This window comes from Anser brachyrhynchus, assembly GCF_964034855.1.
Source record: "Anser brachyrhynchus genome assembly, chromosome: 9".
Classification (NCBI taxonomy): domain Eukaryota; kingdom Metazoa; phylum Chordata; class Aves; order Anseriformes; family Anatidae; genus Anser; species Anser brachyrhynchus.
Genome location: NC_137703.1, coordinates 11,849,947 through 11,871,610, shown reverse-complemented (window position 1 = coordinate 11,871,610; position 21,664 = coordinate 11,849,947). Strand labels below are relative to the sequence as shown.

The 21,664-nt window shown below is 46.5% G+C and overlaps 2 protein-coding genes across 5 annotated transcripts; one reads left to right on the top strand and one right to left on the bottom strand.

The window, feature by feature from the left end:
* The first annotated feature begins 398 nt into the window (after positions 1–398).
* On the top strand, positions 399–6,777 carry TMEM207 (transmembrane protein 207). 2 transcript variants are annotated; one of them, XM_080604415.1, is made up of 5 exons: positions 399–752; positions 2,502–2,539; positions 2,937–2,972; positions 3,415–3,557; positions 4,339–6,777. In XM_080604415.1, the coding sequence occupies exons 1-5, from the start codon at positions 678–680 to the stop codon at positions 4,485–4,487; spliced, it is 441 nt and encodes a 146-aa protein (XP_080460541.1). In that variant the 5' UTR covers positions 399–677; the 3' UTR covers positions 4,488–6,777. The 2 variants fall into 2 exon arrangements, with proteins under 2 accessions (XP_080460541.1, XP_080460540.1); XM_080604414.1 differs by having other exon boundaries at positions 2,937–2,981.
* A 3,093-nt stretch (positions 6,778–9,870) lies between these two features.
* CLDN16 (claudin 16) lies at positions 9,871–20,420 on the bottom strand. Of its 3 annotated transcripts, none has more exons than XM_080604484.1 (5): positions 18,186–20,420; positions 13,671–13,773; positions 13,255–13,551; positions 11,962–12,153; positions 9,871–11,625 (listed from the first exon to the last, which is right to left on the bottom strand). In XM_080604484.1, exons 1-5 carry the CDS (start codon positions 18,327–18,329, stop codon positions 11,486–11,488), a joined length of 876 nt encoding a protein of 291 aa, XP_080460610.1. In that variant the 5' UTR covers positions 18,330–20,420; the 3' UTR covers positions 9,871–11,485. The 3 variants fall into 3 exon arrangements, with proteins under 3 accessions (XP_080460610.1, XP_080460611.1, XP_080460612.1); XM_080604485.1 differs by having other exon boundaries at positions 13,255–13,419; XM_080604486.1 differs by lacking the exon at positions 11,962–12,153.
* Between the last annotated feature and the right edge of the window lie 1,244 nt (positions 20,421–21,664).

Below are 21,664 nucleotides of genomic sequence, written 5' to 3'. Positions count from 1 at the left end.
TTCCACCCCAGTTTTAGCTTCATCATCTGGGCATAGCTATCAGTTGGGATTAAACCAGTGCTTGCAGCAAAATTTGGTGTCCCTTATGAAAACTACTTGGGATGTGTCTTTTTTTGATGCATTTTCTTCTCCAATCAACCCCTGGCAGCTGTGTGCAGCAGTGGTGGTGCTGGTGGAGGTGGCCTCAGGCTGGGAAGGGTTTCCTTCATCCCTGATGCACGTGTTTGAGGCCGGAGGCACGAGGCATGGAGGTGGCTGGAGGCAGAGATACTTTTCCTGCAATGTCAGAATTGCAGCTGAAGGCAATGCCTAATGAAAGCACAGCCTCAAAGTATGGCCTCCAGTGATCCTTTATTTGTAGCTGGTCCTGTTAAATAGCAGTGCGGGTTAATATGGAACTGAAATTCAGCAACAGGAGTTTGTGAACAGCTATGAAAATGCTGAAACACCTGCAAAGTGCTGACCTTAGGCTAATGTTCATTTAACTTGTAGCAGCTGTTTGAGTGTGTCCATGCAAACCTGAGTTCGTTCCCTGGTTAGTTGTAATTTCCAAAGGGTGGGAAGCCATTGGGTAGCATGCTGTGTGGCTAAACGTGCAGAGAAGTTTTTAAAGCTCCCAATTGCGTAGGTAAAACAGTGCTGCAAACACAGCTCTTCCCGCATTTCTCCAGTTAGTGATGCAGAGACCCAGAGCTTTGTGTTTCACTTCATGGATCACAGAAGCCGGGGTCCTGTGTTTTACCTTCTTCCAGGTAACCAAACCCTTCACTGGGATTTTAGGGATTTGGAGGTGGGAGAAAGATTCAGCTTTTATAGAATTTAATCAACATTTTTTTTTTTTTGAGGACCTGGTAAATTTGGGGAGGGTTTAATATTCACAACAGTTCCAGCTAAGGGGCAATGAAAGCATGACTGCCTTAATCTTTTATTCTATCTATGGCTGTTGAAATGGAAGAGCGTGAGTCTTCCAGCAAGGGTGGGTGTTTGGCTGCATTGATGGATTACAGCCTCAGAGCAGATGTTCTTTGCTGCAGCTTAACCATGCAGTGGTAGCTGGGCTGAAGTAGTTTGAAGAATGATGAAGGAGAGCCCAGAGGTTCTCATTCAGCCATGAAGAATACTCAGGGCACGCGTAATCACAGCAATCGGCTGTCTGGTTTTGACCTGTTATTCTAATAATCAGTTGAAGTGCAAAAAAAGTCTTAAATATTCTGCACCAGGGTACATGTGTGACATGGCAAATTAGCTCAATTTTCAAAGGACACGTCTGAAAGAGTTCATTTTGAAGCTTCTGTCTTTTTCCCTATTCCTCATTCTAGTTTCAACTGCTCATGAAATTTCATAGATAAGGAAAGAGTTATACCTAAAGCCTTCTGGTGAAACTAGGGACTGATCCTGCCCCCATTAAACCAAAAAGCAGTGTGCACAGGATCAGACAGATAATAGAGATTTATGGAGTAATTTGTTGTGGTTTACAGAGACACAAGAAGTCCTGTTAATAAGAGATATTGTATTAATATACATATTTGATACGAATTTCTAATACTTGATAGAGCTTTCTAGTTTCACTCAAAGTCTGAAATCTCTGTATCTTTTGGGTATACAGAGAAGGAAATCCAAAGTAAAGTAATGATGCATGACTTATGTTAATAGTTTTCTCCAAGAAATGCATCTGCATTCTTCCATCTTGCTTATTCTGTTTCCTGGTGTTATTGCAATTCTATAACTTGATTTTTGTAGCAATGTTGGGTAAGTGTTAAAACACATTTAATGTGAGTTGTCCAAAAATTCTAACAAATTTGATTCGATCTTGTTGATGAACCACTCCGATTACTTTTTGCCCAGATAATACGAAACTGAGGCTAAGATCAACAAGGCTTGCAAAAGTAAACTTGCTTTAATGGAGGGTAGGAAATAGACCTGAAGAACAAGTTTCAGGTTCACATATTTGCGATTGCAAATACACATACCTGAAACCTGACTCTGGGAATGATGCACTACTACTATCCAAAAACAGAAAAACGCTGGGTACAGCACATGTTCAGTCAAAACAACTCCAATTTACAGCTATGTTCACAATTAACCTCTGGAAAATAGCTACAAACCAAGAATTAGTCATGGGAAATTCTTCAGAAGACATTTCTGAAGAGTAAAGTCCAGCTCTGTGAACAGGTCTCTGATACCTGCTTGTGTCTCCCTGCTCTCAGCCTTCTCTTTTCACATAAAATGAAATGCTTCCCCCTTGGCTTAGCTTTCATCTGCTAACTATTGAATTTATTGAGCTGTCAGGGAGATTATCTGCTGATTTCAATAGGGGCTAGCTCAGAGCACAAGTACACAGACAGCAGTCCCTGGAGAGAGCAGCGGTTTTCATCCGTGCAGGAGCCAGCACCTCTGTTGCTCTTCCTCTCCAGGACAAGATCAGTAATTATATTGGCTTAAAACAAAGCAACAATAACAGAAAGCACAACTTGCCCTCTCTGATTTACGTGTGTTTTCAGTTAGCAGGCTCCGAGTCCGACTGTGAGCCTGGTGAGAGGTGAGTGTGTCTCTCCGGTTTCCTTCACACTGCCAGCCAGGGACGGGCAGGCGGCCGTGGCTGCTCCCACACCGGGCTTTCAGGAACTGGCTGCCTGGTTTTTCTTCCAAAAGGGGAACGGGAAGCTGGCAGCTGTTTGTTCCTCTGGGTTTTCAGCAAAAACACTGGTGGCGGGTGCTGGTGTTGTAAGGCAAACCAGTTGCACGCTGCTTTGTACAAAGTCTGCATCTGCTCCTATCTAAACAGAGAAACTTACGATCAGGTTCCCTTGATGGAGGAAAACTTCTCAATCATGTAGTTACCAATGATGCTTTTCTTTATGCTGATAGACGTGTGCTGGAGCCAATCTGGTCCCCACTCGCTGGACTGAAGCTTCCTCTTATTTCTCCCTTGTTAGGTGCCTTGGGCAGGGCGATGAAAACTTTAGCAGCTGGTATGTGTGGTAAGTTTCAGCTCAGCTCTGTTTTAGAGGGAAAACTGGCAAATAATATTCTTTGATGGATATATGGAGAGAAAGGCATTAAGAGAGACTGATAGTTGGAGATCATTGCTCCTGGGCTGTCCCTGTGTTCTGTCTTTACTGACTAATGGGAATCATTAATCCATATCCTCACTGTACGCTGACAACTGAGCTGGGCAAACCTGATGAATGATTTCAGAGAGAAATGCTAGAATTTCGAGGCAGCACTCAGCACTGAGACATTGGTTTCCCAGGACTTTGATCATGTCCAGCACGCTGATGGGGAAACCGCAACGTTTAACGGCCATTTGCAAAATACATTAATGAATATGTTAATTTGAAGACAGGCGGCCATCTGTTGGTGCTGCCTGCAGATGGTGATGGCTCTGTTCCTCCCCTGCTGCCTCTGCCTCAGGTTCCTGATGTTGTTTTTCCTGGCCTTGCTCCTGTCCTGCGGGATCTGCTGCTGCCTGCAGTGCTGGCTGAAGCGGCGGAGCTGCCTCGCTCACCCACGCACCCTGGCCGTCTTCGCGCTCAGCAGCTCGGATGCTTTCTGCGGTTAGTCCTCTCCCTGCCCTCTGCAAGGTCCCACGGGTCCCATCCAAAACCCAGTGAGAGGTGGCCAGGCTTGAGTGGGAGCCGGGCTGCGGTTGTCTCTGTGTGTCCATATGTCCCGAAGGTGCCTTCTAGACTTGGCCACACTGACACTTGGAGGGGTGTGGGGCCTCCTCCTCGGTGTCAGAGCACTTGGCGGCCCAACGTACTCAGGGGTCAGGCAGCCCTTTCCAACACATCACCTGAATTTCTCACTCAGGCAAGACCACACCGGCCTACCTGAGCCACCCCAGCAGGCAGCTGGGCTGGCTGATGCACCCTGGCGTCTGTCAGGAGGCCGTCTTGGTGGATGTTACTCATCGCAGAAGCTGCCCTCAGCGTTCCCCCAGAAACACCCAGAATTTTGAGGACAGGACTATAATGACTGTGTGCAGCACCCAGTGCTGACCTGGAGTACTGCCAGCAGGCTGGGCTAGACAACAGCCCCCCAGGAAGAATAAAGCTAATTCTGTCATTAGGTAGCATTGAGCCCTTCCCAGAGGAAGTACGGCCTGCTTTCTGGGTGGCCATGAACAATGTCTCCACAGGGAGGACCCACCCAAACCCACCCAAATTCCTCTGTTCTCACTTCTTGCATCTGGAGTTTGTGGCGAGAGGTTTTGTGATTTAAAAATTACATCCATGCCTTTCTTGTTCCCGAGTGGTTTGGCAGCTCCTCCCCAGCTCACCCCCACGCCTGCTCTTCACTGTCTGCGCTACAGTTTCGGCTTTGCTCTTTCCCCAGCGAGTGAAGCCCCTCAGTGCCCATTCTCCGGATCTCCGAACCCCTGTGTGAACATGGAGACGTCCTCTCCTCCTGCCCCGCGGTTCAGCCTTGGGGGAACTGAGTTGCCTCCATCCTATGAGGATATCATGAAGGAAAACAAGCTCTAGACACCACGCGTTAGCTTTCTGCGATCCCACTTGGTTCATCGGAGACCCTCCATGATGCTGCAGTAGTGTGGGAGCAGATCAGCTCTCTCCACAGGTTGCCCAAAAGACTGAAAAGCAGCACATATTTCATTTGAACCTAAAAGGGGAGCCAAAATGCAAGAGAATAAATACCAAAAGCATGTGTTGAATCTGTCACAGGGGTTCAGATTGACATTTTGATACGACTTAATTTTGAGAAACTCCCTCAAAGGTCTGTCTGTGTTGAGGGTTTCTCTCTTGAAGGCTGCTCAAGCTGGTGCAACCCCATGTATTTTAGGACTGGATGTTGATAAATGACTCGATAGTTACTTCTCAAGCTTGGGCTGCCTCCTTCACTCGGAACAGTGCCAGCAAACACCCTCTGGCAAAGTCATGACGTTCTAATACATTGTAATGCAATCATGCCACTCTGCGATGAAGGATCATTTGCCACATTTAAAATATTTAGCACAGCGTATCAGATTTTTCTAATCCAAAAAGCAGGGAATTTAAGGCCAGAAGAAGGAAAGCAAGGGCTGGAGGTTATAGGGACAATCTTGGCAGCGGGAGCAGGCTACAAAACACACAAAAAAACCAAGTTTGCTCACTTGAGCTGTTCTTAATTTCATGGTGACTGCCCCCAATTCACTACTCTTGCCCTAGCATGCCTGCAGACCTTGTATGGCCCAGGACCCACAAAGCCACTCCCCACACACAGGAATTACGGGGTCAGAGATTTGGTGCTCGGTTACAGAAAATTATGAGGATAAAGACTGTCATTTTCTTTGAAGTGAGCATTGCGGACGGGATGGGGAGAGACTTCAAGAAGCCATCCAGACTGCCTTATACTCAATTGGGATCAGCTCTACCTGAGCTATTCCTGGGAGGCATGGTCTGCCTACTTCTCAAATTGCAGAGAAAAGATGTAGAATTTCCCCCTTAGCTGGATTCCAGAGGAAAGAAGATTTCCTTTGTTTTTCACAAGCTGGCCACTGAAGCCTGGGGTCAGCCTGACCTCTCTTCCTCTGCTCTCTCACCGAAAAGAGCCAGGGGCTGCATTATGAGCCACCTCCGCAAATGTCACACCTAGTGCCGTGCACTATGTGCCCAAGGAACTGCGAGCTCTATGTTGAAGTGGGCACTTGGGTCCATCTTAGGCACCACAAAAGATAAATTGAAGCCCACAGCCTGCCTGGTAGAGCAGCTCCCCACCTGTAGAGTGGGGGTGGTATGAGTTCCCCTGCTCAGGAAGGAAACTGGGAAGATAAATCCAGTAAAGGTTATGAAGTGCTCACATATTCTCATAATGAGGCTATATAAGTACCTTAGCTAGATAAAGAATAATAGCATATTTTGAGAGACAAATTCTCTGCCAGCACCACCACAAATTATCTCCATAAAATCTTATTTTAGAAGCAGCTTTAATGTTTGACGCTTGTGTGAAAGGAAATAAATGTTACTGTAGCAAAATGAATGTTTGTGCCAGCAGGCTGAAATATTGCAGGGTTTATTAATAAGGAAAATTAGCAAGTACGGAGTCAGCCAGCGGAGAAGTCGAGCAGTTCCTGAGTCTCCTTTCGCTTGCTGAACTTAGTGAGAATTGCAGGTGATTAGCACCTCTCGGGATCAGACCTCTTACATACATAACTGCTTCCACCACTCAACCCCTTCAATTTATGCCCTGAAGCATGAGATTTGATTATGTTTGTCACTTCAGCTTGCGCAGCCTGCTCGTGGGCATTAAATCAGCCACCACTTCCTTCCAACCTCCACCCGGCATTTGCTCCAGTGACCCTTTCGTGGAAGTGAACTCCACAGGCTGTCTGCATTACATGCTGCATAAAACACTGCTGTCTCCCGCTTATTAATTGCTCGGCTCTAAATATATTGCCACCTCTAATTTCACTGAATGTCACCTTCTAATCAGATGACTGGAGAGGCTAACAAGCAAGGACTGATCTGGTTGCGGTGCCTCCATCACTCTGAGTCCCTCTTTCACAAGGTCCAGCATGCAGCATGTGTTTCCGAGGTGGTAAATCCTTCCCCAGCCACCCAACAGAGGGCAAGCGAGACTTTCAGCAGTGCTCCGAGGCGGCTGCTGCTCTTGCAGAAACATTCCCAGGAGCAGGTTTGTGTTCCTGCGCTACTAGCATGCATTCAAGTGCATTCTGCTTCATCTTCGAGGCACTTTAATTATTTAAAAGGAAACAAAATAATTAAATCAAAACCACAGCAAGTGGCTTACAGTAAAGTGAAGTAGTAGTTGTCACAAAGTCAGGCTCCAGCTGCAGCCACCAGCATGGAACACCTGCACGTGCACTGCCGTACTTGTGTAACACACCGGGAGCCCTGGGGAATTCCAACATCTGCAGAAGACCAGGAGCCATCTCCAAAAAGGGTCCATGTGGGATTGTTTTGGGGCAAGCTGGTGGGCTTTTGGTGTAAACCCATCTTGCTGCTGGTTTGGGGTGAGGAAGGAGAGCCCCCTGGGGGGGGCGGGGGGACACTGATGGCTCAGTGGGCAAGGCAGCCTAGTTCATGAAGACTCGTCCTGGTCCTTGGCTTCCTTACCATGCAAATGGAGAAAGGGATGAGTTCTTTCCTTCAGACAATGTAGCTGGGATGGCCCCACCAACCACACATTGCCCCACAAAAGCTGCCTCTACCTGCCCGCTCCCCTACTCCCCGGTGTTCCAGCACAGTGGGCGAGGTTTTTCCAGTCCCCTGTTCCCATCCTTACAACAGCAGCAGCTTTGCTTGGCATCTTCTGCTTTTGTAAGCACTCAGCCCTTAACAAGGTCAGTTGCTGCAGTTTGGCCGATGTTTCCAGAGTTATGAGGAAAGATGAGCCATTTCTTTACAATTCCTCACCTTAGGAGCTGGGTCTGTTTTGGAAATGCACTTGTTCTGCTGTGACCCTCTGACTTCCACCCATTTTGTAATTTCTATTTCCCATTGACTTTGAGAGGAAATAGCAAACTGCTCTATAAAAGCCCGGAGAACTCTGGAAGGCAGGAGTATTTGTGAGTGAACTCATCAGCAAGCCTTGACAGGGGGAAACGGGAGCAGAGCAGAGGAGATAATTGCTTGGTGACCATCTGGAAGCAAAAGACAAAGGGAACGTGGGGAGGTGCAGGCCTGGACTTTCACCTCCACACATCAACAGCTGAATAACAAAGTCATAAACTGGCTCTCAGGCAAAACAGAGCAAAAAGAAAGGCAGCTGAGTCATAACGGGGGGTTGGCCAAGGCTGCCAGGAGGGCTGCAAACAAAAGACGTGAAAAAATAGAAATATTCTTTAATCTGCTGTGTTTTTTATTGTTATTATTTTGATTGTCATCTGAAGGCTTTTGTGTAAGGAAGAGGATGAGGCTGTGGGAAGATGCTCTCTCTCTCTCTGGGTCACTAGATAGGACAGTTCTGGCTCTTTCCTTTCTTGCTCAAAGGCATCTTACAGCAGGAATCCAATAGCTACACGGACAAGATTGTCCTCTGCTCCCTGTAGCAGTGTTTGGGCAGAATATTTCAGTCATTAATTGCTTGTCCACAATAGTTAAAAGCTGCAGAAGAGCAAGCTGTGGGGTTCCAGCCCCAGCTGAGAGAAAAAGCCTAGTTTTCTTGGTGGAATTTTATTTTTCTCTCTTTGCAAGTTTAAAAAAACAACTAGAAGTAGATGTGCTGAGTGACAAAGTCTGTCAGCTCTCAAAGAGCTGCTGCTACTGATGTGCACTGGGGTCTGGCATCTGCAGGTAATGGCAAAGGTCCAGGCAGCCTCTGGAATCCACCCCACTGTCCCAGGGGCTGGTTTCCTGTCAATAGAGCAGAGATTTCCCTCCCAGGAATTAGGGCAAAACTCCTTTCTGGGTGAAACTTGGAAGTGGTGTTAGAGGAAGCTGACACTCAATGGCAACTGCATTTATTTTATCTCAAAAAGATGACAATCTGTAAGGAAAACAGAATTTTGAAGTAGCATTCTTATCTAATTAAAATAATTGTTGAGATCTACTGAATTCACACACAAAAAAATCACATTGCAATGCGTGCAAAAAGTAGGGAAATCCATATTTTGGAACATATCCGTGTACCTGCATGAGATGTTCGTTTACAAGGACAGAAGAGTGAGTCCTCATTAGAGCTAGGGTAAGAGCCCTTGTGAACAAGGCTCATTGAGATGGCGAGAGGACGAAATGCTGTAGGCAGAGAAGGACAGCTACTGAAGATGTCATCGTTTTATGGCCTCTTTCTTGCTTGCATAAATCAAAACGGGAAATCAATACCTATTTGTAGGGTATGAAATGAGCTTTGCAAAGAGCTTACCTACAAGACATTGCTCATTTCCGTAACCTGCAGCCTGCTGGAGTCCTGGCAGGCTGCGCTGGGCTGCGTGATGTGAGTAGGGAGTGCAATGGGGAGCCCCAGGGTCGAGGAGACACGCGGTTGAGGAGATGTCAGGGAGGAAGAAGGGGAGGTCTTGGCTCAGTTCCCAGCTCTTTCTGTGGCCTCATAAACTAAACAAGGAAACTGAAGTGGACTAAATGCCCCAATAGGCAAAAATGCTCCTTAGGAGTCAGTGAAAAGTGGGAGAAGGCTAAAAACCTGTTGGAATCGAAGGATTAAATGTTGGGCCTCAGCTGGAAAGTGCAGCTGAATAGACTCTTGTGAACCACCAGTGGCCATTAGGAAGGAAAGGGCAGTCTGTTGTCATATCCAGCCCCATTCCTCCCATGAGCTGAGTAGGCTGCAGATAGGAATTTGGAAGAACTAAAGAAAACACATTAATACCTGATCTCACCTGCAATGTCTTTAGTCTTGGCAACTGGTTGTGATTTTGAAAGAGAAAGGAAGACCTATGTATTTTCTGGGGGGTTTGTTGCAAATGAGTAAATGACCACACAAAAATAGATTGGCATCGTGGCATCATGACAAGCTAATGAAGACTGCACACTGCAGTCATGAAATCAGAGTTCAATCAATCAGTGAATCAACAATTAAATATTAACAACTGTGCAAAACATCAGATGGAGTGTCAGTGGGATTTGAATGAACCAATGCAGCACTGGAATGGTTACAAAACATTAACCCAGAAAACATAAGGGCTGCCGTGACCTTTTCTTAGCCCTCTTGTGCAGGACGTAGATCCTCAAAAGCTACTGTATGGCACAGGAAGAACAGAATTAACCCTTATTCCACATCTTTACTGAAGAAAAGAAAATCTTGTGAATGTTTATGCAACAATCTCTGTGTACATGTATATTTGAGGAATGTGCACCGTGATTTAAGACAGTATTTGGGGTATGCATATGCCTTATTGGTACCCCTGGAGGAGCACAAGGCTGGAGGAAAAAATAAGATCAGTCCTCTATATTTACCCTTGACCAGAGCTTAAACATTTAATCCCAAAATGTCTACTGAATGACCACTTGTTGTGACCCATGTGTTGCAAGTCACAAAACACTTCCTGGCATCCTAAAACAAGCTGAAGACCATCAGGACAAAGGCCCAGAAGTCTCCCCAGCTACAGCATACCCCAGAAAAAGAACAGGAGAAATCAATGGTCTGAGATCTGCCAGTACACCTGCATTAGCAGGTGATCCCAGACTGTTCCTCCTCTTCTAAACAAGAAACAAAATTTCCCAGAAAAAAAAGATAACCCATGGATAACCCATGAGAGGACTCCCTCTCTTCCCCCTCATCTTCCATTGTAGGGGTTCTCAGAGGGATTCAACCCACTCCATCCCATCTGCCTCTGGCCATCAGGCTTCACTTTGTATCAGAGGAAGGAGTTTTTCCTTCCAGTCCACCAAGTGGTCAGTGGAGGAAGCCTGTGTCTGGTGGGCCCTCAGTTCCCAAGGGTGCGCACACCCCTAATGAAACTCCGCTGATGTTTCTCCACCACCCCTGGGCAGGTACCTCTCTGTGCTGAGGGCCTTTTCTCACTCTCTGGTGCCCATCACCAAATGAAGTGGTGCTCATGGCAGAAAAGACTGGATTTGAGCAGTTCCTACCAAACCTAAGAAAACCATGTCTCAAGTTCTTTTTCCTTCAGAGGCATCGAAGGGTTGTTAGTGCTTTTGCACCCATCCTTAGGGAATGTGCTGAAGGCAGCCTGGATTGCAGCAGGGGACAGCAGTCCTGAACTGGATTTAAATACCCATTTGATGGAAAGAGACAGAAGTTTTTACAATCCTTTATCCTGCTTCCTAGCTGGCATAGATTCATTGCCATACACAAGGCCAGGTCTTGGATCTTCACTCACCGTCTGTCCAGGCAAAACTTTTACTAAGCAGAAAGAAGCTGGCAATTTCCAGATCTCAGTGAATCTAGCAAATCCCTAATGTACATTTTAGCACCTACAGAGAAAGTCTATATTTTACAGGAAAGAATGCACCTGAATTTGCAGTGTTTCCTCAGTGCAGGGGTTTATGGGCCAAAAAATGTGGCCAGGCATTTAACACAGCTCTTTATCTTCTGTTGAGCTCCCCAGCTGCCTTCAGGAGCAGCATCCCCCGTGCTGGCTGCACAGGGCCCAGATGTTTGCCAGATGATCAGTCCCTCTCTCCACAGGAGCCTGTATTTTCTGCTTTGTACGTTCTTTCAACACATTGCCAGACAGGGAGCAGATCCATCTTGCAGTGTGGGGATCTTCACACTGAACACTGGTGGCTGACTTCAGGAGCAGCTGATTTATTTCACTTGCACTGATAGAGATGAGCCAAAAGCTGGAAGATTTTGTGTTGGCTATTTCAGTCTGTGCTTATGCAAGCAGCCCCAGTACTCGAGAAAGCTGGAATCCCTAAAGCAAAGTCTTCGTGGAGATTACTTTCTTGAAGGAAATTTTTGTGAAGTTCTCATAATGCAAATATTGTAACACACAGTACATCCTCAAAATTCAACTTTTCTTCTATGCCACAACCACAGGAGCTCAGGTCCTTGCACAACCCACTGGAGTGGAGCTCTTTCTGGTGTGTTTGCCTCCTCCTCACACTCTCGTGTCCATGGCATACATTTTGGCAGTAGCTGTTTGTGAGGATGGCAAGTGCACGTTGGTTACAATTGTCCCAGCTGAGGAATAGCCTTTTCTCAAGGAGTAAGCAGAGTGAAGCCTTCCAGAGCTGGTCTCTGTGAGGAGAGAAATAGGATCTGCTAACAAGGGCTTGGTGACTTTCAGCTTGTAAAGCCTTGAAATACAGAGAAAGAAGCACTCAAAGATATGATGTAATAACACATTTTATGTCATACTTACACCTCAGCTCCCACCCAAAGCCCTTGATGTGCTTTATAGTGCTGCTGAAATAGCACTATTCCCATTTTACAGCTGAAGATGCTGCAACTGGGGATGAGCAACCATCCTGAAGGACATACCTGAAGGACATTCCCAATGCCATGTGCCTATAGCAGGCCCTGAGAAACATCTCCGTCTCTTAGGTGCGTTTCAGCCCTAAAAGAGCTCCTCACCTCTGAAGAGGTACATGCAGCAGGTGAGCAGGGCCCCGGACAAGAAACAGCCAAGTGACCCCGCCATGCCGAGCCAGCAGGACCAGCCAAACTTGTACTGGATGCCCAGAAACACATTGTGGAAGACCAGAGAGGAACGCTCCACGTAGACGTCAACGGCGTACCACACCGAGCCAGTAATGCCTGGGAGACCTGCAGGACAGGAGGGAGGTGCCACACGGAGCTCCCACACAGGCCGCAGTGATCTCAAAGAGACCACAAACACAGAATTTTGAGCTACAGCCTGCTCTCTTCTGGAGCAGACTTTAGGATGGGAAGAACTTTCTTGGACATGAAGTTTTGTCCCCTGCTCTGTCTCAGCCCAGTCACTTTGGCTGATTTACCATTGTCCCTACTGATGTCAACCTGAGCCCTTTCAGGCAGTGTTTGCACCTTGTGGCCACAGTCACCATTAGCTCCAGTTGGTAGCACTCAGTGTTTTGCATTAAAAGGCATAAAGCTTCTCCTTTCTCATTTTATCAGCTTGTTGTAAAGTTGCTTTGAGATTTTTATTTTCTAACCTCCTTTGACTTTCTGAACTGTAACGGTCAACTTTGGGAAGTACATGGAGGATGAAGAACCTCCCAAAGTACTCCCAAAGTACATGTGCTCCCAGTAGCTGGGGTGAGTTGCATGTTAAATCTGCAGATGCTAAAGTAGAGGTAGATGGTTAATATTGGCAAAAAGTCAAATGAAATGATTTGGTACCTAGTCAGCTGTCTATTTATTTTTGTATTTAAAAACCTCCCACTGGCTGTAACAGCAAACCACCTAGGTCAGCCAGGTATTTATCACCTGGGAAGGAGAGCTGTGCTATTATCCTTTTATTACAAATCAACTGCAGAGATTTGGGGCTAAGTGACTTGCCCAAGGTCACACAATCTGTGGCAGAGCAAGGAACCAAACCAGGGTGCCAGGGCATTTCTAGTCCTTCAGCAATTCTGCCTCTTTGCCCTATCAACAACACTGAGTTCCTCACGGCAAACCAGCAGTAAATGGAAGTCAGTCAACACAGCAGCCAAGGCATCTGGCCAATAAATGAAATGAAAGCAGATAAACTCAGCTATTTGCTGCTAGGGGCAGGTGGTGAATAGTGGAAGCTATATTGCACAAAAAAAAAGCAAATAAACATCCTTCCCCTGTGTTTACCCTCTAGAAAATCACCAACTCCTGTCCCCAAATAAGGGAAGGCTTTAAAGCTTCCCCCTCTTGCTAAAGGGTGTTGTGCAGGGCAGGGGTGATGTGGAGGAATACCTGCGATGAGCAAGGTAACTCCAGACACCTGGCAGATGCGCAGCTTGATGAGTGGCTCGTCCGGAAGGAATTTCACACAATCCAGTCCCAGGACAAGGAAGAGAAATCCAAATCCTGCCAGGATATCTGCTGTGATCATCATGGCTCGGGTCAGCACCAGCTTCACTGCAGAACAGAAGCAGATCATTCTAGTGCGTGAGGAATGGCCGTGTGGGTGGGTAATGGGGTCAGGTCCTGTGGGAACGTTTTTTTCCTGGAGTGAAGCTTTCTCCAGCTTCCCCTGGGAGTAATACCCAACTGAGAAAAGAAATATGGCTGCAATACATGGGTACACCAAATTATCTGCTCTTTTTGTCTCCCTGTTCTTCACTCAGGTCTCCCCACTGCTCATGGAAGTACCTTTATCTCTTACGTACCAGGGTGCTCAGCGAAGATGGAGTCGTACTCATCACAAGTTTGGATCCCATCAAAAACATTTGTGACACATTCCCACCACAGGCCACGGCATTTTGTACTCACCTACAGGTTAAGAGGAGAAAAAAAACCATAAATTACTATACCCACCAACGCAGTAGGTGGGCAGCTAGGCAGTTCAGCAGGAACCCTGGTCCAGTTATGTCAATGTCTAGCTGGACTTGTTTAGTATGAAGAACTGAAAAAGGAGCAGGATGGGGAGAAAGGGCAAGGTTTTCTGTGTCCCTGCTCATGGTTTTAAATTAGAATGAAAGAGATTCAGATGAGACATTGGGGCACAAAACCATCATTTTGGGAAGGATAAAAATTCTGAAGGGAATTTCTGGGAGAAGCTGGGGGTGGCTGGTTGGAGGTAACCAAGAGCAGGTTTGCTGTCTCCTTGCCAGCTGCTTGCCCAGGCTGAGCTGGGCAGGGCTGTGGACCAGACGACCCATGAGTTTGCCATCACACTCCCTTTCCACCACCTTCCTGCGGAGAAGGCTCAGGAGGACGGAGCCGCTCGTGACTCATGGGGACAAGCCTCACACCAGGAGAGCTGGCCCCAGCGCAATACGGGAGTGTTTTGCTGCAGAGCAAGGGGTGAGCCCCTTCCCAGATGTTTCTGAAGGGCTGCCCCAAGTGACTCAGCCCTGAACACTGTCTGGAAAAGCAGGGGCAGCTGGTGCTGATCCTGGCCCTGGGGCTCCCACTGCACTGCTGGCTGTGGGACCGCATGCGCCCGGCCACTCATCGCCGAGACATCCAGACTTCGCAGACCTTGCAGTAGCATCATGGCTCATCCTTTCTGTCCTGCCGAAGCCTTAGATAGCATTCCCAGCCCAGCCTTTCATAAATCGCTTTAATATGGGAGGCATTTTCATTACCAATGCAAATACAGCAACGAGCACCTCTAAAACATTCCTGGGATTGCTCATAAAAGGAGCGGAGATAATGTGGGTGCAGCTTTGGGCTCCAGCCTGCCCCCGCTGCTGCCAGGGGCACCCTGCTGCTGCTAGTGGAAAGAAAAATTTGGGGTGAATGGGTCTCACAAAGGGGACAGGAACCGTGCTGGTTTGGGTGATGTAAAAAATTCATTTTTCCTATGCTTTGTAAATCGCAAAGCAGATAATAACACGTCTCAGCTGCTTAATAAAGTCTAATCCACGATGTATTGAAACCTGTAGCCAGCCACAGTACTTTCTTCACAGCACAGCGTACAAATTGTACAAGCTCTCCGTGATACTGCACGGTGGATTAAAGGTGACTAAAAATGATTCACTATTTCAGGCTGGCAAAAAGTTGTCATTCAAGTTTTAATGAAAATAATCTACATGTTTCGTTTTGTGAAGATGAAAACTACTTACAATTTCTCAGAATTTGGGGGCAAGCCAAATGAAAAATATCACAAAATGACGAGCAATGCAGAAAAAAAAAAACTGTTTTCACTGATTCTTATTTTTCAAGAGAACAGTTTCACGTTAAACAATTTGCATAGGCATAAGCTTTTACTGTGGCCCTCAATACAGCTGCACCCCCTCTTCGGTCTTAATTCATCAGCATTTGTGCCGTGCTTGAAATTAACATATTTTTATTAAACTGCATTTTGTTCCACTTGTGTTTATACCATTTCACATTCATCTCAAATCTCCGTAGGCTTATTCATACTACTCTATATTCAGCTACTACTCTCATGTACTTCCTCACTTGCTCACATTAGTATTGTTTTTTAAATCTTACAAGGAGCATCCTCATCTAAATTATTTAAAAAGAGGCTAACAACATTCCAGGCTTCATTTGCTTCCAAGTAAAACAGAGGCAGGTCTTAGAGGTAAAAAATTCATCATGATCTAGCTTGTGAACCTACCCCCTTCCCAGACTGGAAAAAAAATATATGATGAATTTTTTTTTATTCTTGGAATGTGCCACCTGTCACCTACTCTTGCTAGCACAGACAATGGGAAAAACCAAGGAACTCTGCAGCACATGCACAGCCAGGGATAAAAGTTTCATTGCCTGATGCAGGAGTGATGGGAGCAGATGTCAGAGAGGGGACCCTCTGGCTGGCCTGAGCCATGGCCGAACTATTCCAGAATTTGTTATCAGTTTCTTAACTTCCTTGGCCATCCCTTTCTCCCCTCTGCTTTGTGTGCTGTTTGTCCTTATGGTTGTTAGTCTGCTCCTGAGCTAGCCTTGGGCATCTGCCTTTGGGCAGGCACACACACGGCACATGGAAACTTGCTGCTGCAAACAGAGGGGTCAGGGCCACCTGGGGCCATTATGGGGACACGGCACTGATGCTGTCATCCCATGGCCAGAGCCATGCACCATTTTGGTAGCACCCCATTGCCTCTTTCTTCTCGTAGCAAATCTGCTCCAGCTTCCCCAGGCCCAGCCAAGGACTCCCCAAGGAGCTGCACATCCCAGCCAGAACTCCTCATCTCCCACTCTGATTACAAAACTCATCGCCACGACCTGCTTTCCCTAACACAAGTATGCATGTAAAACATAAACTGCATAATGACTGTAATATATATAATCATATCCTATGCAGGATGTATAATTACTACTAAAACAATTCTAATATAAAAAATGACAGAACAAGCACACGCTTACCCTTCTGGGGAAAGCACAGAAGACGAACGTGTGAGAGACATTAGTCACAGTGTTTTACCGCACTGTAAAAGGTGCCAGCACACAGTGATGATGAGCCTAGCACGAGAGTGAACCAGGCAGCGTCTAACAGTGGTGGTGATACTTTTAATCCGTCTGCAACAGGGAGGGACTGAGTGTACACAACAGTGCTCGCTGGGAAGCAGCTTATGGCTTTTTCCAGTACAAACCACTGCAAAACTTGACCCAGGCTTGCCTTGATGCTCGCAGTGAGTGCAAAAGCTTGGGCCCAGCTCTGTGCTGCTGCATCTTGCTGGATCCTGAGCCCTGCAGTGGAGATGAGATGCTGGAGGCCAAGGTCAAAGGCAAGGGGGATTTCCGTGCAGGAGGATGGAGGTGCTTTCTCCTGAAGTCGAAAGTTGTCTGAATAACCCTTTTCCTAGCTGAAAAGAGGAGTTATTGTGCACTCCAGGCCTTTCTGGCCATGGACAGTTTCCCTGCGTTCCCATATTGCAAGAGGCAATGAGTCATTAGGGCCATTAGGGCGGTCATTTGGTCAGGTATTAAGGCTGGGGGCACTTTGCTCCAGTATTTAGTATTCACACTCAGAGCAGGAATGTGAGAGTGGTGGCTGCTAATAACCACACTGGGTGTTAATGGAGCACTTAGGGACAGCCCAGCACAGGTGCCTTTGTGCCAAGAAGACAAGGTTACAGAGCCTTGGGGTATCAGGCTCTGTTCTTTCCCGGACTCACTTTATTCAGGATTGGGTATCCCTCCTCCGTTTTGCTTGGAAATGATGCCTAATTTGGGATCCATTTGGCTTTTCTGAGCATACTGATATCCTCAGCTGATCCCAAATGATTCACATGGTTTCCTGAAATTAATCTAAAATAACTCCCAAATTAGGATGATAAATGAAGAGCAATATCCCAGCCAGCACCAGAGGGTCCACACTCTTTTTCCTGCTGGGGTTCACTGGCAATTCCTCTCAAGTCAGCAGCCTTGAGCCTGTTATGCCCTTTCAACTGTGCTTCCTTCAAACAGCTGAACATTGCATTACCGTCACTGAATGCAGAGGAGCTCCTCTGGTTTCCTGAGCTAGGCTGCAGATAGAAAGTTTCCTCCTGATATATTCAGCCAAACTCTCTGTCCTGGGAGATGTTTCACCTTCTCGGCACAAAGCACCCAGTTTTCCAGAGAGCAGATTTCCATGCTGTGGCCCTGTAGCCCTTCAACATGCAGAAAATGCTGCCTGCTCGGGGAAGAAAACTGCAGTACTGAGTCCTGGTGAAATAGGGATGGTTTGGGGTCTGGAGTCTGGGGCACAGTTTACATGTATGTGCCATTTTGCCCCTTTGTTTCTTGCAGTTTACTTCTGCCAAAACCCTTCTCTAACATGAAAGTGCTAATATCTGCACAAGTTCAAGAAAATATTTTCGAGTGCTGGATCTGACAGTGGTCCCCATGGTCCCCATACATTTCTGCTAGCCCTAGAGCTCAATGGCTGTTAAGAAAAATGCTTGCAGAGCACAGATGTACATGTTGGACTTCTTCACCAAGAAGCCTGACCTACAGAACTAGAAACATCTCCAAAATATCTGTGCAGGCTGGAGATGCTGGGTAACATGCTCCAGTTCGTGCACCTTTAAATCTGGAGCCTCTAGACTTTTCCTGAGAGCAGAGCCTGGCAGAGAGAATTACACAAAATGACCACTTTTCTCCTGCTCTTGCCAGAGTCATTTGTTTCATTTTCATCCACTTTCATCCAGCCCAACGGAGGAAATGTAAATGAGAGTGGAGCAATGATGCCATGCTCTCCCTAGGACACATTTGATTTGGAGATCAGGTCCTCCAGAAGATCTTACCTCCAGGGAATCATCAGCATTCACCATCCAGCAGTCTGTCCAGGTAGATGCTATCAAAAACCCAGTAGAGAAAAAAGCAAAAAAACAGCCAGCATACTGGAGGAAAAACCTCATCCCAGAAGGCTGTAGCACATCCAGCGGCATGAGAAAAACAGTGCCCGTGTCTGTTTTCTTAAAGCTGGAATAGAAGCAGAGCCTTCGTGTCCAGGTCGCCGCTGCCCTTTCCAGTGGCCATGAACAATGGGAACTCCTGACTTCTGCAAAAGCAGAGCTGCAGCAGGGACAGGAGGAGGGAGCCCACGCCAAACGTGGAGCTGCTGCAGCCAATCAGCCCTGCACGGCTGGAGCTCTTGTCGTGCCTGGCTGAAGGGAAACAGGACTGTGCAGAAGTGACACACACGTAGCTGGAGTCCTGGGCCTCCAAGGGAAGGAAAAGGTATCGTCGCAGGGGTTGGCAAAGTAGGGATTTTGTAAAAGAATCAAAACTCGTTGTTCAGGACAGCGGTTTTGAGCACCTCTAGGCGTCACACAAAAGAGTATCCATGTGCACACATGCATGAAGCACATTAATATTTATTCCTCCGCACTTGTTCATGCCTTAGTACTGAGAAACTATAGCGTGTACAGGTGAACATCCCAGGCCCTTTAGTTACCCTGTTGGGCTCTGGCACCCTGATGATCTAGTTTGATGCAGAAAGGGAAGGGAAAGGGTAGCAGTCATGGGCCATCAGCACCAACACCAAGAACCACCGACAACCATCCCAGCTCAGATATGGAGCTATTTATTCTGCATTTAAGCCAAACCTACATACTTCTCATGCCCTGGTCATCAGTTTGTTTGTGGCCTTACTGCAGATCACACATGGGAATCTTGACCTTTTTAAGCTAGGCTGAAGGGCCACCTTCCAGGAAAACCAAGGGGGAAAAGGACTAGTAATTCCTTCCGCCCCAAAGGTCCATATGCACAGAACCATCACATACTCAATAATCTTTATTTTTTGAAAGAGAAGCTGTAAAAGAGTGGAGATTTACTTTTAGTGAGCAAGTCTTCAGTGCAGGGCTGAGGAGCAGATTCTTGCTCTGCTTGCAATCTGCTTTCCCAACCCTAGCGTGTCTGTCACCTCATCTGCCACCTGAAGATGGAGCCAGTTTGTACTTTTACAGAGCTGTTCGAAGCTTGCTTTCTCTTCTACAAGAGTTCCCTCCAAAAATAATAGCAATAACGAGTTTGTTGTTACAGTAGTATATAACCTGCAGAATTCCTCTCATAACCTCATGAGGCAGTTTTACTGTCAGAGTTAACTTTTTGCCTCGACCCCAGGATCACTCTGTGCTTCAGAGGACACACTGCAGAAGTCCTCAGTACGTGCTTCTGGGAAACACCGGATAAAGAACAAAATGCCCAAGTCAAAAAGTCAGGGTCTGTAGGACTCTGTGCTGCTTTGCCTTCCCTGCTCTGTGTTTTCCAATTCCATTCTCAGAAGCTGACCACCGAGGAACTTTTCTTCCTTCTGCCAGGTTCATCTCTTGACATGGTTATGTGGGTATGAAGATTTCTGCTGAACTTTCTTGCTTCCAAGTGCCTATATAAGGCAAAAAAATACCATGATCTTCACTTTATAACTTTCTATAACAAGGGCAAGCTGGTGTTTTCAACAGTTCTGACCCACAGGGACATGGCATTGGCCACACGCCTCATAAAGAGTAATGACTTTCATTAGCCACAGGTATATAGATTACATTGACATGAGACAGGTACTGACAATATGCATAACCTTCCTGTACCTGCCTTCTTCTATGTTAATTAACCTGTGGCTGCACCAGTTTTCAGAGTAAGGTACTGTGGCTAACTGTTATTAGTAGTAACTCAGAAAAAGTGGTGTGGTGAGTTCAGAAAAGACCTGGAAAATTGGAGTGAGCCTTCCCACAAACAGAACTGAATCCTTAGAGAGGACAAGTGCAGAGCTTGAGAGTAGCAGAGCTTGGACTAACCAAAGAACGTATTATGGCCATGTGTATCTCCCTACCTTCTCACTCTGTCCTGAACTCAGACTAAACAAATAAATAAATAAATAAATAAAAATAAAACTAACAGCCAGAGTGGAGTTTTGTCATGAGCCCATCACACTCAATTCTTCTGGCTTAGCACACCAGTTGTCTGTGCCTGTCAGCCCAAGGAACAAACTCCACAAAGAGCTGTAGGCAGCGTGTTCAGGTGCAGGGCTGCCAGTGGCTTGTTCCCTCTCTCCATAGCTCTGACAACACCTTGTTTATTTTCTTCATGTCCAGTGATTCGTGTTGCTGTCCCAGCTCCATCATCTCTCCCTGTGTCCCCTTCCTGTAGGGCAGGGCATGTGAATGACCCTTCCTAGAGCAGGATGCCAGTGCTTCCCTGGCCATGAGTCACCGAAGGACGAAGGACGTGAAGTGGCCTCACACCAGCCATTTGCATCTTGCTCAGGGCTCAGGAACATCCTGGCTCTGGTGGCAGAGCAGGTCAAGATGCTCCAGTTTCCCCTAGTGTAAGAGTGCTCCACAGCGTGCAATATGATGGTCTGTGATTTTCACCTGATAGAGAGACCAGCACAGTATCTGCTCCTTCATTAGGCTCACCTCTCTAAACAGTCCCATGGAAACTGCTGGAGTTGTTAGAAAGAATGCAGTATTCTTATACAATAGAAATCGACAGGATAAATATATAATCGTCTTTATTTAAAACAAATCCACATCTTCATGAAGCAAAGTCTGTAGCAGTTTCTCATTATAAAATGTGTTCCTAGCTTAGCATGACAGATGTCCCCTCATCTTTGGAAATCAGCTCACTCAAAATATCCCAAGATGTTTTTGTATAGCCTAAAACCAGGCTGACGTGATTCAGTATAGCTTTCAAATGGATCTGTAGGCTGCAGTATATACACAAACTGTATCTTTTTCTGTCAGCTAATCTAACATTTGCAGTATTTTGACACTAACAAAAGCATTGGGGTGTCCTAATAATTATCAGAGCTTGGTTTTGTAGGGCTTTTAAACTGCGTGGCATCAATGCAGCACAACTTCCCTAAGGCAACAACAGCCTTATCACCTGGGCTACATGCTCCTAGCAATGAGATGAGTGCATTCCGGGTCGACTGCTTTTATTACTCCATTAATACAAGGTGGTCTGTGCTCCCTGTCAAAGGCAAGCCATTATGGTCTCATTTCTGTTATGGATGTACTTACAGAGAGTGATAGATACTACTGCCACGCTTGGGGGGATCATAGCTGGTTTTCAGCCGCACATCCACAAAATCATTCTTGAACAACACCGCAGCGAGGCTGCAGTCCCAAGAGCAGGAAAAAGTGTGTCCTGCCTTTGCTGCCATGTTATCTAACACACAGTGTAGCAGAGGGCCTTGAGCAAGACGGATGCCCTGATGCTGCACATCAATACATGAAATACAGATCTAATTGCAAGCAAGCACACCGTCAGTGGTGCAATG